General features: G+C 34.3%; 1 protein-coding gene across 1 annotated transcript in view; it reads left to right on the forward strand.

Annotated features, from left to right (window-relative positions):
* FHIT (fragile histidine triad diadenosine triphosphatase) overlaps positions 1 to 18,189 on the forward strand; it is a 914,518-nt gene that overhangs the window by 880,178 nt on the left and 16,151 nt on the right. Inside the window, exon 5 of the mRNA XM_049777424.1 lies at positions 4,787 to 4,889. Within this exon, the coding sequence (XP_049633381.1) occupies positions 4,787 to 4,888 (102 nt within the window). The 3' untranslated portion in view covers position 4,889. The remainder of the gene's footprint in view (positions 1 to 4,786; positions 4,890 to 18,189) is intronic.

Genomic DNA, 18,189 nt, shown 5'->3' on the forward strand with positions numbered 1-18,189 from the left:
TTTAAATGCTAACAGTTTACTATGATTTTCATGCATTAGACATACAGTATGGGGTCTTTACCTGGCATTTATAATCTTTGAGGAATTTCATTAACAATCTTGTTAGATAAAATACTGGAGAAGCCATTAAATTTGAACTTCAATAAACTAAAAATAAGATAGTTAAATCTAGTTATGCCCTAAAAACACATGCTTTACTCTATTGATAAATTTCAGAAAATCCATGAACCCCTTTTATCATTGTATGAAGAGCTGTTATGAAGAGGTACTTTGAAAAGAAGATTGTCTATAAAATTTTCTACTAGAACTTTATAAGATCTTTCAATAGTTGAAAATCATCAGTACAAAGAGAACTCCATCACACCTAACCTAGCATGCATAAAATGTTACCCTTTCATTGTTCTTTTCATTGATACCTTTTCATTGTTCTTTCTTTTTTGATTCTAGTATTTTGAGTTAGACAGATTAAAACACACACACACACACACACACACACACACACACACGCGCGCGCGCGCGCGCGCCAGTATTTTCTGCAGTAGTTTTCCAAGGGGTCTTCTAGACTGAACTGCCAGAAAAAAATGTAGAAATCCCTGTAATATTTGATTTTAATGTGAACAATAGTTTAAGAATTTCCCAAATTACTGCATGAAATATGCTAAAACGCATTAGCTGAAAATCCTGTACTATTCGTTGCAAAAAGCTATTAAGCATGCTCCCAGGATAATGATGACTGCTTTTGACCTTCCCCATAGACTTTTACTAGAAGGATCTTTATCTCTGAGGATCCTCTATTAAGACTTTATATGACTCTTAACACAACATGAAGAGGTTGCTGGCCATTTTCAAAGATGCTAACTTTCTTCCTGAGACCTGAATGTCACATTTGAATATTGAATATGGATCTGAATTCTGCATGGTAGTTTTTAATCCTTTTATAGGACAGTTAAGGGTCAAAAGACACAGGTCATTGAGAAACTGATGATATAAAAGCACTTTTACTTATGAACACATCCTGTGTGGGTTGGTTCCCAGCCAACCTGAGATATTGTTTCTTTCATGCTCATAACAGCAATGAACTCTACGTAGGTACCAATCATGTGTCAGGTAAATTCCCACTATGCAAATTTATTTCACTAATTTTATAAGCTAGGGCATGCCTCATTGTTAAAATGTATGCCTAACTTCCTCTTCCTCTTCCTTGTCTTTGATGTTCTTTAAATTATCCCCTCATCAAGGTAAGAAGTGCTCAGGCCATGGGGGTATTGTTGGAAAGATGTGTGCAGAAATAATGTTAACCGTATATTAACTTCTGATCCTCAATAAAAATAAGCTATTATAAAATAAAAAAAAAATTATCCCCTCTTCTCTACCCTTTAACTCTGTTTCTCCATAGCACTTCGTTGACTTTATTTTTCCTAAAGACTTTCTCTAAAGCTTTTCTAACTATTTCTCCCAGTGTCCTTCTCATTTGGTAATGTCTATTTTGCTCACTGACTTACAAATTATCTACCCTCCCTATTTTGATACTCCTGGAGATCAGTTAGAAGGGTTAGTTTGGTTCTATACCATATCTAGTCCACAATATTGCAAAGATACAATAAATATCAAGAATCTTAATAATCATTACCTTTCCTGATGGATAGTCTAAAGTAATCTAGAAGGTTCCTATAAAGTGAATTTCTACATTACGTCTTGCCTAAGTCAAAATGTGTCTTTTGGATAAATTGGAAATCTTTAGGGCGAATCTCTGTTAACCCAGGCCATGAATGATTTACAGCTATCAGATCTTGGATTGCCCTAGGAAATTAGAATGTGGCTCAAAAATGCAGCATCATTAATGTCTAAAACATGGGGAGTGGCCTTTTAGGACACCAGTCTCTCTCTGTCTCCCACCCATGTGCTCCTAATTTCTGCAGAGGCTAGTGAACAAGATCAACCCCCTAGTTTTGATGGGACAAGCCCTTTGCACATTATTCCTTCAAAGGCTCTCAAGGAACAGAAGAAAAGCATGTCTAGAATAGGAATTTCTTAAAGATAGCCATTTTACACCTGGGAGAGTTAGAAACAATGGACTTGAAGCTGAATTGGCAACTTGAATATGTGTATGGGCTCTAGCAGCAAATATATACACACATTTATCCCCCACACAGTGCTTCACACCAGTAAATACACCTTAAAGTTGTATGAAACAATAATAATCACACAAATCCAAATGTTCTTTGGAACAATTAAATCCAAAGTCTTGGAGTTGGGGCCCGAGCAATAGCACAGCATGGAGGGCATTTGCCTTGCACAGGCCCCATCTGGGTTCAATCCCTTGCATATGATACTCCCGAGCCTGCCAGGAGTGATTTCCGAGTGCTGAGCCAGGAAAAACTCCTTAGTGCTGTCAGGTGTGGCCCCAAAACAAGCAAACAAAAAAGTCTTGGTGTTGAGGTATCATAGGTGATTACAAAAGCAGTTAGGTCTGAGCCTGGCTGTTCCAAAGAAAACAGCATGCTTTCCTCTGGAGCTCTTAAAAGGTAAGCTTCAATATATTAAAAAAGAAAAACAACTAATAATAAGTATACCACAGTGCTTTGCAAATATGATTAGTTTTTGTTTTATTTACTTCCTATTTCCCATAAACAACTTCTAAGCGTTAGTACAACGTTGCCATCTGTAAAGCATATGACAATAACAGACGGTCCCCCAATAACTAAGGAGGCATTAGCGTTCGCAAGCTCTAAATTATTGAATTCATCTGGCATGATCGGCATTGATGAGGCCACTTATTACTTGATTTCTGCCTCTTCTCGTGGCAGTACCAGAACGGGAAGGCCCCATTTTCTGTGTTCTGCATTGTTTTTTATCATCCTATTGCATTGTTAGAAGACGGATTTATAACAGACCTAAAGCTAGTATCAAAGTGAAAATTAGTTCTTGAGCAGAAAAATAGCAATCCCATTTGACTTGCCTGTAGCAACTGCGTCATATCTGCCTCTATGCAGAAGGAAATGACTTCTTAATGTGCTTTTCTTCCACTGAGGAGAATTAAATCTATGTGGCAAAATGTAAAACCAGCATGCTGCAGCCAGCACTGAACGGAAGATCCATGACCCTCATAAACGTATTTGCGGCCCTGTTATATGCTAATGAACTTCATTTCAGTTCAAACTTACCCTGAGTGGAACGAGAGCTCAGCTGGAGGAACAAGCTATTGTTTTCTCACTATTTTGCCTTCTGTATCAAAGTTTGCTCTGAAACAATGGGGACCTTTCTCCATCTGCTGGGAAGAGTTTCTGGGGGATAGATGTAGAGTAGTTTGGCGCTTCCATGATAAACTCTTGCCATTTCAGTCGGACAGACTTTTGCCAGGCTTGGCAAGATTCTTTTCAATGGCTTTCCCTGTTCAGTGATGGCATCAGATGGGTAGACAGTCAGTGGGGTTTAGAATAGTTTCTCTACATAGAGAAAAAAAGACAACTGTTTCTGGGAATCACCCTGGCAACGTTCCCTTTCCTAATTTACCCAGCTGGGCTTTGAAAAAGGGATGAACTTTCTCTGATTTCACATTCTATCTCAGCAAGATGGTGACGAAAAAGTGTCTGCTTAATATGAGGATCCTAACAAGAATTATATGCAAAAACACACCACAAAATAATAACCACCAAAGAAATGGTCCTATACCTCAGAAAGAGTAGCTTCTTTGATGCTGCTAAGTCATTTGCCTTAATCTCCTCAAATGACCTTGTTTCCTTGGAAGAATGTGTTTAGCATTGTGTAAAATATACACCCACATAGGAGTAACACATTTAGTTAATAAAATTAGATTGAAATAGGAGACTAAGAAAGAAAATTGGAATCTTTTAATGAATAGTTTTGAGAACAACTCTTTTTCTCAAAGATTTAATATTTTATTCACTCTATATTTAATATAGAGTAAAATATAGAGTAAATATAGAATATATTGTATATATTTAATTAATATTTAATTAATATATTAATATATTTAATTTAATAGAGTATGAAAAGAATTTTCAAATGGTTTGCTTGATTAAAAACAGTTGTCAATATTTTTTGGTTTGGTGTCATAACCAAAGATGCTCATGTATGTATGCATAGCATTGGGATCAAACTGGGTCTGCAGTTGGTAAGGCAGCAAGAACCTATTTCACTTGCTGCACTATTTCTATAGCCCTCAATTGTTGGCTTTTGAAAATTTGTCTCCTTATTTAATTTCTCTTCTTACTGTTTACGAGTTTGAAGGCTTTCAATGTATGTAGGCTTACTTTTTAGCATTCATGACTCTTGTATTTTTATCATCAGTTTGTTTAGGTTATTCCTTCACTCAACAAAATTACTCAGATCTCATCAAGTGAAGCACTAAGCCAAAAAGAACAATGGATAAAGCACATACCATCTGCAGAGGAAGAAGTGTCCTAGAAAAGAGGCAAATTTAGTGCATTATAATCTTAATAATAAAATAAACAAATAAAGTCTACAACGCTTACAAAGATTAGTGCTCTAAATTATGATGGATAGATGGATTTCCCTTTAATCTACCACTCCCTCTTCTCAGCTTCATCAAACAGTTAAGACAGTGAGCATACCTCATGGTAACCTCTTGTTGTTATTTTATTAGTAAAGCTGGAAATATGGTCTTTACATGAAACCTCCTTCTTTTCAAATTTTGACAACTAAAAGACACATAACCGTAATGTGTGAACTCAGACATCATAACATTTGGTCAAGGAGTCCCCAAAGAACCATCAATAAATCTCTTCTCTTTCTCTCTTCAAAGCTCCAGAAGCATGATAAAGAAGAGGAGGACTCCCCGGCCCTGTGGAGGTCAGAGGAGGAGATGGCAGCAGAAGCTGCAACTCTCAGGGTGTACTTCCAGTAATGTAAGTAAGATAAGCTACTTCATCATTGAGACCCATCCTCCAGAGCCCTCCCTACCATACTCACTCTCTTCAAGATGCTATACAGAAGTAGCCTTACCAATACCCTCAGGTAGTGGTTGCAAAAGCCTGAGCAAGAGTACCTGACTCTTGAACTCTGATTTCAATTTCAGGGATGTTTAATTGTTGGGAGATCACAGATAGAATATTATAGTAGAAAGTTTTAGTGCCAGACTCCTGAAAGGTATCAATCAGTAGGGTTGGAATGCACCTAGGTTGGAAATCTTATTTGATCTAAAATTCAAAGTTTGTAGACTTCAGATAAGACTTAAGATAAGGAGACTTCTCTCCTCTAAACAATGTTTTTCTGTTGAGAACTGTCTGCTTCTTCAGGTTTTATATCAATCTGTTTATTAGGTGTCAAAGTAAAATAGATATGTTTTACAAAAACATATAATAACCACATACTAGTAGGAATTAAATAAAATTTGATCAATCCTCCCATGACCATCATACATGTTTACTTTCAATCGTTTTTAATTGCAGCTCAGACACAATATAGTGTGTATTCCAATATATCAATGTACATAAATATGCACACATTTCATTCCAACCAAATTTATAAAATTATATTTACTTCACTGTGCATAAATTCATATTATTTTAGTACTTAAAATTTTATTAAGGTACTGTGATTTACAAAGTTATTCTGAGTTGAGTTTTAGACATACTGTGTTCCAACATCAATCCCATCACCAGTGTATACTTCCCTCCACTAGTGTCCCAAGATTCCCTCACCCCAGTTTTCTTTTATTGGCACATTTTTAAATCCAGTTGGTATGGTTTTGGCCTTTGCTCTCAATGTTGTTTATTCTGCAGATTGGTTATATAGCTATATCATTCCTCTGTACCACCACTGTACTTATGTCCTTGATCTCTGTCTCCCATTTCTTCCTGTACACTTCTTGCTTCCCCACTATTTCTTTCCCTCTCTTGTTCTCCTTCCTATATACTGGAGTCACAGTTATCTAGGTATCCCCATTTTATTACCTTGTATTCCCCATCCAGTTATTCTTTATACCACAGATAAATTATTCCTGCTCCTCTTTCTTCTTCTTCTTCTTCTTCTTCTTCTTCTTCTTCTTCTTCTTCTTCTTCTTCTTCTTCTCTTCTTCTTCTTCTTCTTCTTCTTCTTCTTCTTCTTCTTCTTCTCTTCTTCTTCTTCTTCTTCTTCTTCTTCTTCTTCTTCTCTTCTTCTTCTTCTTCTTCTTCTTCTTCTTCTTCTTCTCTTCTTCTTCTTCTTCTCCTTCTCCTCTTCTTCTTTAGTTCTTCTTCTCCTTTTCTTCTCTTCTTCTTCTTCTTTTTCTACTTCTTCTTTCTAGGTTCTTCTTCTTCTTCTTTTTCTTCTACTTCTTCTTCTTTTTCTTCTACTTCTTCCTCTTCTTCTTCTTCTTCTTCTAGTCCTTCTTTTCTTCTTCTTTTTCTTCTTCTTTCTCTTCTTCTAGTTCTTTTCTTCTTCTTCTTCTTCCTCCTCCTCCTCCTCCTCCTCCTCCTCTTCTTCTTCTTCTTCTTCTTCTGGATTATTTCACTTGATGTAATATTATCTAGTTCCATCCAACTTGCAGTGAGTTGCATGATTTGGGCATACTTTTTAGTCTGACTTTATTCTCTGTGTGTATATGTTTAAATATATGTATATATAAAATCTTCATAATATACTCATCTATTGTTACTCACCTAGTTTAATTCTGTATCTTAGCTCTTGTCTAAGTGCTGCAATGAATAATAATAGAAATAATGTCTTTTTGAATTGTTTTTGGACCTTTCAGGGGAGATATCTAGAAATGGTATTGATAGGTTATAGAGCAGCACAATTCTTAGTTTACTTAGAATAGTCTCCATGCTATTTTGCACTGAGGTTGAACCAGACCACAATTTCATAAATTCACTAAGTCCCTGCCAACACTGCACTGTTTCCAGTATTTCTTATATGTGCCATTCTCACTAGTATAAAATGATATCTCATTGAGTGACCATGATTTTTAATTAGAAAACACAATTCGTGTATTTAAGTTTTACTTTTGAAACTTTTATTTTAAGTGTTCATTAGGACTGCAGAAATGTTACAGAGATTAATGCTCTTGCCTGTGTGCAATAGAGTCTGATTCAATCCTCCATGTTAAAATTATGCATTCTTGCCTTAGTCTCAACAACCTCCTTTACAATATATTCTAATTTCAAAGCCACAGTATCGGCTTGTCCTCCCATTATTTTTCAAAGATTTTGTGCTTTGGCCAGAGAAGTATAAAAAGCTCGTTTCATTCCTGTCATTGGTTTGTTATATCAGCATTCAGTTAGTTGCCTGAAGGTATATAGTATGGTGCTAGTAGAAACTGTTTTTGATATTTTATTTTTAACTTTATCTACTGTTTACCTTCTGTTTTTCTTTCTCTTTTTTCATGATTTTGAACAATCAAACTAGTTTACCTAAGAACATTGGTTTCTGGGCATAACTACAAAATTTCTGTTCCTTTTCCTGAAAGTCAATGTGTCTTTTTGGAATGCACCATTCAAATGTAGTCAGTGTACTGTTGCCTCTAATTTATAGACGGTTGTTTTTTTCTGGGGTACTTTCAGGGGGAGGCAAGAAATCTCTAAACTTTTACTGAGTCATAATTTTAAGATTCTACCTCATACTATATTTTAGGGACTCTTAAATAGGATTGAAATTTATTCTATTCTATACCTATATTCTATATCATTTTTTACTCTGTCTTGCTTTAAGGCAAATGTCTCTTGACTTTCAGTTGAATAAAAAAACCTTATAAAGATTGCCAAAAATATATTCACCCTAAATTACTATAAAGTCTATTGCTTCCTGTCTGTAGGTTTTTAAAATAATACTTCTCTTTGCAAGTCTTTATTTGTAAATCACCTTTCTTTTCCCCAATAGTCAGAATGGAAACTAAGAACACTATGGGTAATATGGGTTACCCTATAGTGTACAAACAGACATTTGAAGGTGAAGTTCGTGTAATCCTTGGTTAAAAACAGAAACTATCAGCAGACCAACCTTGGAGAGTCATTTAATTTTAGTAGCAAACTGAGACCTCCCAATTGATCTATTCAGAAGGTTTGAAATAAAATAAACTGCAGAGGAACTCAATGTAAGTCATTTAAAATTATCTTAAATAGGCAAATGGCTTCCATCTCTGGAAAACAGCAGTGAGGGTCAGAATTCAAACTTACAGCAAGAGGACTCCAGACCTGCTTTTATCCTGAGACCTGTGACTCCCATAAATCTATATCACTAGGCATTGGTCATTAAGCAGTTATAAAAATTAATCCATTTTTCTAGAATGAGATTACCTATCTTCTATTAGAGGAAAGAAGTTTTATACCATACCTCACTATTTCCAAAAGCATGTTTATCTTCTAGGCTTATAAATCTAGTGAAATTATCCCTCCTCCCAAACTTAGTTTTAATACCTGCCTTTAGTCTATTTTACCACTGCAGAAAGCACTATGCAGACTATACTTTTTATAAAAAGGGAAGGGCTCTGAATGATATGGAAGCACCCCAGTAGAAATCCTTATTTTATAATACCACACAGATAAGCAATCCCCAGTTGCACATTTTTCTCCAACATTAGCTTAGTTGAGTGAAGGAATTCTGATTTGCTTCATATATAACCCTGTAGGATGATTGGGAGTTTGACTGCTCTCTGTATCCTTTGCCAAGCAAGAAAATGACTTCCTATTGCAGTTGCTTAAGCAATAGTGAAAAGCAGACATGACCTTTGCATATGAACAGAAAGAACCAATAACCCAAAGTTTACTGAAGGAATCTACATTTGTCACACTCCCCACCTGACAGATCCCCGATGAGGCTAGCAATCATTTGGTTCCAGGAATTCAACATCTGCCTTCTGCTTAGCTAATTTAATACTCTGGCTTCCTACACAGTGGGCTGAGTTCCAAGACTTGGGCTTTGCAATGGCTTTTTAGTCCATGCTCTAAATCTCATTAGATGATAGTGAGGTCTGTATTTCTTATCTACCTTGCATCCTTCCTGGAATAGTTAGGTATTTAAACTTGACTTTGCTGCCTCCACATACCACATTACATTTCCTATTTAGTTTTAGTACATATGTACTAGTCAGAGAGATTTTTATTAACTTCCCTACTTCCACCTTGCACTAGAATTTAGTGGCAGTGTTGTTTATAAGATATGCAAGCATAGCCCCTCACTGAGATGGAAAGTCAGAGTAAGAGCCTCATTGTGTCAACAGAGTTCATTTGTAATTTATCAAACACTCTTTTGTGTGTGCCACTATTTTATAGATAATTGGATGGCTCTCGCTCACACAGAACCATATTATTTTTAAGCAACCGAGTCAGCCCAAAATAGCATTATTAGTAGTTACACGCATACTATCATAGCAAAAATTTCAACACTAGAATTTGAAGAAAAATCACCATAATTTCAACTACTGGACATACTTATTGCTATTGACAGTCAAGGAGAACAAGGATAAGTTTGCTTATAGCACAGGTGATGGTCACTAAATTATAACTTTCCAAATCTGCCTCCAAAACACGGAACACATCTTAACCTTCTTCTAGAGGAACTACACTGCACCTTCACTTATGATGAGAAAGATTCAAGAAATAGATTATGGAACTCTCATTTTTTCTTTCCTTGGAGGCAGAGAAGGGTTAATTTTAGCTCTCGAACCAGTTTTATCTTTTATTTTTATTGTTTGTTTTTGACCCACACTGAGTGGTGCTCAGAGTTGACTCCTATCTCTGTGCTCAAGGATTGGATTTGGCAGTCTTCAGGGCAACATATTTGGCACTGAGGATCTGCCCTCATTGGCCACATACAATGCATGCACCATACTTCCATACTATATCTTAATCAATTTAATCTTAAACACAATAAATTTAACCAGTATAATCTTAAACACACTACTAGGTAATGCTCACCATCACCACCCATCTAGTGGTGTCATCAATGTTAATGAAAGTTTTTTAACACATGAAGACGTTTTTTGGGTTACTTTCTCTTTCCCTCCACTTCATGTTTCTGTGGGATTGTACTGCCTTTCCTCTTACTCTATAGCCTATATTTCTAGAACAAACTTTAGTTGCAAGGAATGAAAGGTTAGTTAAATTATAAATATAACCAACCTTGGGCCCGGAGAGATAGCACAGCGGTGTTTGCCTTGCAAGCAGCCGATCCAGGACCAAAGGTGGTTGGTTTGAATCCCGGTGTCCCATATGGTCCCCCGTGCCTGCCAGGAGCTATTTCTGAGCAGACAGCCAGGAGTAACCCCTGAGCACCATGGGGTGTGGCCCCAAAACCAATAAATAAATAAATAAATAAATAAATAAATATATATATAACCAAAACCTCATGGCTTAAATTAGGAATGATAAATTATAGAATCAAGGACATTAAAATTACCAAATCTTAACCACATTAAATAATTTATTTTACAACTCAAAAGAATGATCATCTAGGGGTCCAGAGAGATAAGCCAGTGGGTAGGGTATTTGTCTTATGCACAGGATTTGATCCAAGCATCCCATTTGGTTCCCCAAGTCTGTCAGGAGTAATTTCTAAACTCATAACTAGGAGTAACCCTAAGTGCCACTGGCTGTGGCCCAAAATAAAAAAGAAAGGGGTTGGTTTCCTTGTTATGCAAAACTGTGCCATATAATATTTGTATAATAACCTCGTTGACATTTGCAAAATGACAAAACCAATTATACATTTGTCAGAACATATCTTCCTAAGTAAGCAATGCATGATTGCATTCTAAAATCTTCTTTTATAAATACCCCATTAGAAAGTTCAATGGTTCCAAAGTGGATTTTTTGTTTAATTAATTTTTAAATATTTATCAAGATTTTTCTTTTAGTAACATATACCTATAATTTGGCAAATGATTTTCAAATGATATCATTAAATTACAAAATCTAGAGAGTTGTCCTATTGAACGATAGTTCAGATGGTGATAGAAAAATAACTAGTATTCCATAATTTGTACACTAATCCATCACGAGTCATTTTTATAAAAGAGTAAACTAAATGCCAAAAATGTGTTAAAACTTTCAAGTTTTTCTCTTGCAAAATAATGAAATAACCTTTGTCATCATTTTCCTTTTATGTTCATAAATGGATCCTGTGTCATACATCCATCTACATACTCTTACATGACAAAGACCTCCAAAAATTACTATAACTCCCAATTACATCCTATCTTTCTTAGTTTTACTATTCATGTTATTCTCTCTAACTACATTTCTATTTTTTTCCAGTCTGTGACAGAAATAAAAACTAGAGGAAAGGGACTCTTCCTAGAGATCAAGGAAGATTACTATGAAGCTGGACTATGAAAATCCCACAATTACATATTTTAGATATATGGTTGACTAAATAGTTATTTATTTTTATAAATCATTGTTTAACATTCACTAAAACTCTTTCAGGATGCCATAATCATAAAAAAGTACAAGTATATTACACTTAATGAATAATTTATTTTTGTGTATATGTCATATTTATTTGTTTTTTGAAGTACCTGGGTGGTGCTAGGTATTACTCCTGGCTCTACACTCAGTAACCATTACTGTTGGTGCTTTGGAGACTATATGGGATGCTGAAGAAAGTCTGCATTGATTTTCTTCCAAGGCCAGCACCCTACTATTGTTCCAGCCTCATAAAATATAATTTCAAGTCAATAAATTTGAAGTACATTGATGTGTTTTTAGAAAATATGTAGCTTAAATCCAGAGACTGATACAGTGGTAATGCAGCTGCCTCAGCAGTTGACTTGAGTTTAATATCCTGCATCCCATTTGATCCTGCAAACTATTCCAGGATTGATCCATGAGCCCAGACCCAGGAGCAAGCACTGAGTATCTCAATGTAGGGTCTACAAATTAAAACAAAACAAAAAAAAAAAAGTACTTACTTAAACTGACATAAAGTAAAAATAAAATATCAATCATTCAAGAACTACTAAGGAATAAATTAATTAAATGAATTAAAATGAATGAAGAAAGGAAAAATAATCAAATTAAGATATAATACAGGGTCCAATTCTGGTTCCATTCCTCACAGCACGTGATTCCCTGAGCATCTGCAGGTTGGTTCAGATTAGTACAGGGCCAGAGTACTACCACATCCACAGGCCATCACATTGAAATGTCTCGTGAGCACTGCTTGGGAGGTCTCCTCTTTCTCCCCCAAATAATAAGTTTTCTTCCCATCTCTCTCCTTTATTGTGATATCCAGGGGTAACCCATTTTGGTTTTGGAACCTTTTGGAGATCTCACATTGGTTGTAGTGCATGAGAGTTTTACCCAAGAGTAAAATTCTTTTTTGGTTTTGTTTTGGTTGGTTTTTTTAATTTTTATGGTGCAAAGAACTTACTCCTGACTATGCTCAGGGATCAATACTAGGGTTGCCCAGATAACTCGTAAAGTGCTAGGAATTGAACCTGGGTCAACTCCATTGCAAAACAAGAACCCTTCTAGCTTTACTATCTTTCCAGACCCCCAGACTAATCATATGGCTGGTGAAAATAATTCTGCCATGGAGAGAAAAAATATTAACTTTTATTATATACACCACTTCTTGTTTACAAGAATTTAACAAGAGTATAATAATAAGGAAACCTATAGACAAATTGTATATGGAAACAATGGTGCCAAAATCTGAATAAATATCAGAAAAACAAATTATGTACATATTCATTCTATGAAAATTGCAATATATTATTACCAATACAATGTTAGTTTATATTGATATTAAGCAATATCTTTCATCAGCTTAAAAAGAACATGATAGGATAATTTCAGTAAATTAGAAAATTTGACCAAGTTAATCAATGAACTTAATAAAAAACTAGAAAAGAATTCATACTTGAAGGTGAAATGTTGGCTAGTATTTATCTAAAATTGTGATTGGTATAAAAATATTCCCTATTTGGACCAAGAGATAATGTAGGGTTTAAGGCACTTGTATGTGCCTTGTATGAATCTATCTCTAGTTTGATCCCTGACACAACACACAGCTTTTTCATACCACCAAGAGTGATCCCTGAGCAATGCTAGATATAGTTAAAAATGAACAAACAAAAGATAAAATGACAAAGAAATGAAAATAAAGAAAAAGAATATTTGCTATTTTCACTGTTATTGCATAATGTACTAAAGATCCTAGGATTCTAAAGAAAGAATAATAAAAAATGGTATCAGCATTATAGAAAGAAAAATATCAAATTTAATTTTGTGTATATGTTAGATATAGACAATACAAAAAATCTATTGCAATTCTATTAAATTCACTTTCATCTTAGCAAGTTCTTTGACTATAAGTTTACTACTTCATGTGATTTTTAACCTGTCCAGTCTATGGTATATTGTTAAACAATATAAATTTATTTCTCATATCAAGAGGCTATTAGTCCAATATCAAGTCCTATCATTTTACATAATTATGCTATCATTATGCTTTAAACATAAATTTGAGAAAATTCAATCCATAAGAGTAATGAATATAATGAAAAAGTTAAAAACTAAACAAAACTGAAGTTAGCTTAAATTAAAATCAGAAATCAAATACATAGGAATAAGTATAGGCATGTAAACTTCAACTAAAAGAACTGTAAAATATTAAGAAGAGTCATTAAAAAGAAATTAAGTTGAAAAATGAATGATTCTGTCTTTTCTCAAAATTCTTAAAAAGTTAGTGTAAACACTGAGGCAAGAAAGAAATCATCCTGTGTTCTTCTGAGTTATTCAGAATATAAATAAAAACAAGCAAATCAAACAAGCATCAGACAGACTGATAAAAGAGGAGAACTTTATCAAGAACATGTATATCTTTTACACACCAGGGAGAGACTCAACAAAGCCAACTCACCCAAGTGGTTTCAAATTTAGTTTAAAATACCTTAGCTTAAATAAAGTAAAGCAAAGATGTGCAGATTTCAGTTGAGCCACTACTGAAAAAAGATAAAAGAAATAGGAAGAATATTACTTTTGTATACAAAAAAAATGTCTTTTACAAGGCAATATGCACCCAGACTTTGAATTTTCTCCCAAGAAATATTTTGTCAGAGATTTGCTTCAAGAAAGTAGAAATTTGCTCCACTACCCAAGATTAAAATTTTCCGTATTTTATATTTGTATGAATAAAAGACAAATTGACTCTAAAATGCCTAGAGAAATAACTAGAGATTATTAAAATAAAAAGAAAATGTAGAAGGGATTACTCCACAAGATATTATATGAAGTTGAAAATATTATGAGAACAGCTTATGAAGGCAAGAAAAATATATTGATGAAACAAAATAAAAAACTCAGTAATAGGTCCAGCTACCAATGAACGCTTTATTTCTGATAACAATTGTGTCACAAAAACAGGTGTAGGAAAGGAAAAATACTCTCAACTAAAAAATTAGATATTGTGTATAGAACAAATGAAATTATACTTTACCTCATATCATATGTAAAAGTTAATTCTAATCAGAAAGATATACAAGGGTTAAAGCTATAGCCTTACATTCAGTCAATTCCAATTTTATTTTAGGCACCACAAGGTGTGACTCATCACCTTCAAAAATAATTGAAGAGCCTTCAAAAGTAAATTCTTGAGCATATTTGGTTGTGCTTCAAAAACATGCAAGCAAAAATCAATCATAGATGAATTATAACTCAAAATGTAATGTGTCGAACAATTAAACTTTTAAAAGATAGAGTAGGTGCATATCTTCATGATCTTGCCATTGAGAAATACATTTTAAATAGATCACTAAAACATCACTACTGGTGAATATCATACAGTACTCACTAAAGTGATTTAGAAGGAGAGGGACAGATACATATAAAATTATCTCTCTCAGATGTGGGTTATAAAGGAAAAGATAAGATAATAACAATAGCCAAAGGCAACAGAACTTGAGAACTATTCTGAAGAATTGAGTTAACCAGGATGAGAGGAAAGTGAATGAGGAGGAGACACATAGATAGAAGTCATTTTTTGCAACAATCCTTAGAGACAATGAAAGGAGGGCTGGAACTTCCAGCTCACTTCATGAAGCTCACAACAAAGAGTGGTGAGTACAGTTATAGAAATAACTACACTGAGAGCTACCATAATCATGTGAATAAATGAGGGAACTGGAAAGCCTGTCTAGAGTACAGGTGGGGGTGGGGTGGAATGGAGGGAGATTTGGGACATTGGTGGTGGGAATGTTGCACTGGTGAAGGGGGGTGTTCTTTACATGACTGAAACCTAATCACAAGCATATTTGTAATCAAGATGTTTAAATAAAGAAAAAAAAAGAAATAGTGAAGGGGATACTTGGAAGTGGATGAAATGGCTTTAGAACTTTGTATACCTCAAACATTACTATTAATAGTATTATATATTATGGGACCTAAAATAAAATTTTAAAAAGATTGATAAATTTAACAATATTTAACTTAAATTTTCCTTATATCAAAAGACAATCAAAAGACAAAAAATGCCTGAGACACATTAAGGGAGAAGATATTTGCCACCTTATTAATCAGTAAAGGACCAGTATATAGGAGATAAATTTTTTAAAAATAATTATAAATCAATAAGAAAATGGCAATGGCCTACAAAAAATGCTTCTGAAATGAACAAGCAACTTATATGTATAAAAACACCCCCAAATGACTAATGACTTGTAGTCATTCAGGAAATGTAAACTTTAAGCACATAAAATACCACACTATAAACCCATCACAATAGGCACAATTTTAAAAGACTGACAATATCAAGTGTTTGCAAGAATGTTGAACAACAAAAATACACAAAAGCATACATACTGTGTGATTGCATTTGTGTAAAGTTCAAAACCAGCTAAAATGAAATTACAGTGTTCAGAGATATGCTTGTTTGGAGGGTGAAATTGTAAGCAAAAACAAGAAAGCAATCACCATAAAATCAGCCCAATGATTACTTTTGGGGGAAGCAAAAAGGTATTCATGATTAGGAAAAAGAATGTGATGTGGGAGGCTGGAAGGGGGCTGGTAATGTTTTATTTTTCCATGCTGTGGGTGATTTGTATTTGCTGTACATTAATTCTGTACATCATATATACATACATATATATATATCTATATCTTCAGTACCATTTTTCCTATGTTTCATATAAAAGGACTAAAAGCAAGTCAGGTAAGTGAAAAATTTTAAATTAAGAACAAAAGAAAAGGAAGAGATTGATTTTACTGTTATGCTCTAATTGTTGAGTATATCTTCAATATTTTAGTATGGCTTAGACAAAAAAGGAATAATTGCTGAGTAGAATCTTTAAAGAAACTCGACTACTACATCAGAGAGTTGGTGTTCTTCTTGGTCATTTCTCTCTGATTTTAAGAGTAGCCACACTGTCCAACAGGATCATTATTTCAAGAATTGAGTAAAGGAGACTACTATAGAGAGGTCACTTTTGATTCATGACTTGTAGGGAACTCATATTATGGGCAAGATGAAGCAAGCACTCCACAGACATTTTATCAATAAAGCTTTCCAAGCACTGCAATACTGTCCCAATTTTCAGATGTGGAAATTAAATCATTAGGGAGCTGTGAGACTTACCAAGGACTAAGAAGAGTGGGATTTCTAATCCCATATTTAATCTTAGCTATGGTGTTCTAATGTTATGCATTGGGAGATGGGGTTCAAATGCAGGTAGTATGACTCAGTAGATGATCATGATCTTTATACAAACATGAGTGGGTTCTCTGATTTTTATAAACACCATCCTCTCTTAAATTGCAGCTAACACCAGAGATTACAATTAAGCTAAAGGAGTAAGATATGATTGGTTCTTGCTTCTTTACTAATTTTCAGCAAAGAAACAATATTTGGTAATGTCTTTTTTAATGAATATATTTATGTAAATGTCATGATTACAAATGTGTTTGTAGTTGGGTTTCAGTCATAAAAATTTATAACCCCCTTCACTAATGCAACCTCCCCACCACCAAAGCTCCACAATGAAAGCTTCTCATAGCTTATTTTATCCAGTTGTCATGATGGCGATGCTAAAGAGAGAGTGCTGTACAGTTGTCATGATGGCAATGCTAAAGAGAGAGTGTTGTCCCCCATTTCCATATAGAGTAATATTTACAGACAATATATTTTCCTCAGAGCTTAAACTGAATGCAATAATGGGAGTAAGTCAGACTAGTCAACTTTGGGGTATCAGTACATTTGATGCAACTTTCTTGAAATCAATGAGCATGCTCAATGGCATCCTTTGTCACTTGTCTGTTATGTTTTCTTCTAAAGATAAGGGGTTTTCATGCAGTGTGCAATTAACTCTTAAATTTCAAAACTTTCAAAATTTTATTTTAGAAAATTTATTGTAGAATGTAGAAAGAAACAAAAGCCATGTGTAGCGATTATTTCCTACTTCTATGCCATCCTATATTATTAAAAAGGAAACTAAATTCTTTTCCAGAAACTTCTTCAAAATAGGGCTTCCTTAGTTATCTTCAAAAGAGTCCTGGCTCAAATTTGAACATAAACTACTTACCCACTAGAAGGATCTTTTAAAATTTTCTTTATTCATTTTTTTCAAGGTGTCTGAACTATCATGCCATCATCTTGAAGGTCTAGAACTCTGGCACCATCTATTGGTTGAGGCCCATTCCAAACCAAAAATATTATTTATTATGGTGAATAAGGGCAGTAAGATCCTAAAGATCCTGTGTAAGTTGCAGTACAGTGAATATAGTACCTGTGACCAAACTGATTTCACGACCTTATCCCACCAGAAAGTCATTGACTGAGTGTAAGTTGTGTCTAACTATCCCTATGTCCAAACACAATTACATGTCCTCCAAGATACACCCCAAAGCCTAGGATTAGACAATCAATTTTAATGCGTATTTAAAAGATTTTTCAAAGGGTGCCAGTCAGTGTATAAGATGATAGATCACATAATAATTAAAGCATTAAAAGATCCCAATTGAGGATTCTCTCTCTGCTAGCAGTTATCTTTAGGTCAAGAAGGTCTATGAAAAGTGACAGATCATTTTCATTCTTTTAAAACAGGCAAAAGTGGCTTGGAATGTAATTAAATGTTCTTACCATTTTTTTCTTCTAAAAGTCCACATTTTCTTTTAACAGAGCCCACACAAAGTTTAGAATTCTTGCTATTCTGAGCCACAAACGAATTCTCTGGTATGGCTTTAAAGAAGTGGAAGCCTGTGATATTAGTTGATTAATTTTTTTAAAAGAAACAAA

Source organism: Suncus etruscus, chromosome 7 (genome assembly GCF_024139225.1).
Source record: "Suncus etruscus isolate mSunEtr1 chromosome 7, mSunEtr1.pri.cur, whole genome shotgun sequence".
NCBI lineage: Eukaryota > Metazoa > Chordata > Mammalia > Eulipotyphla > Soricidae > Suncus > Suncus etruscus.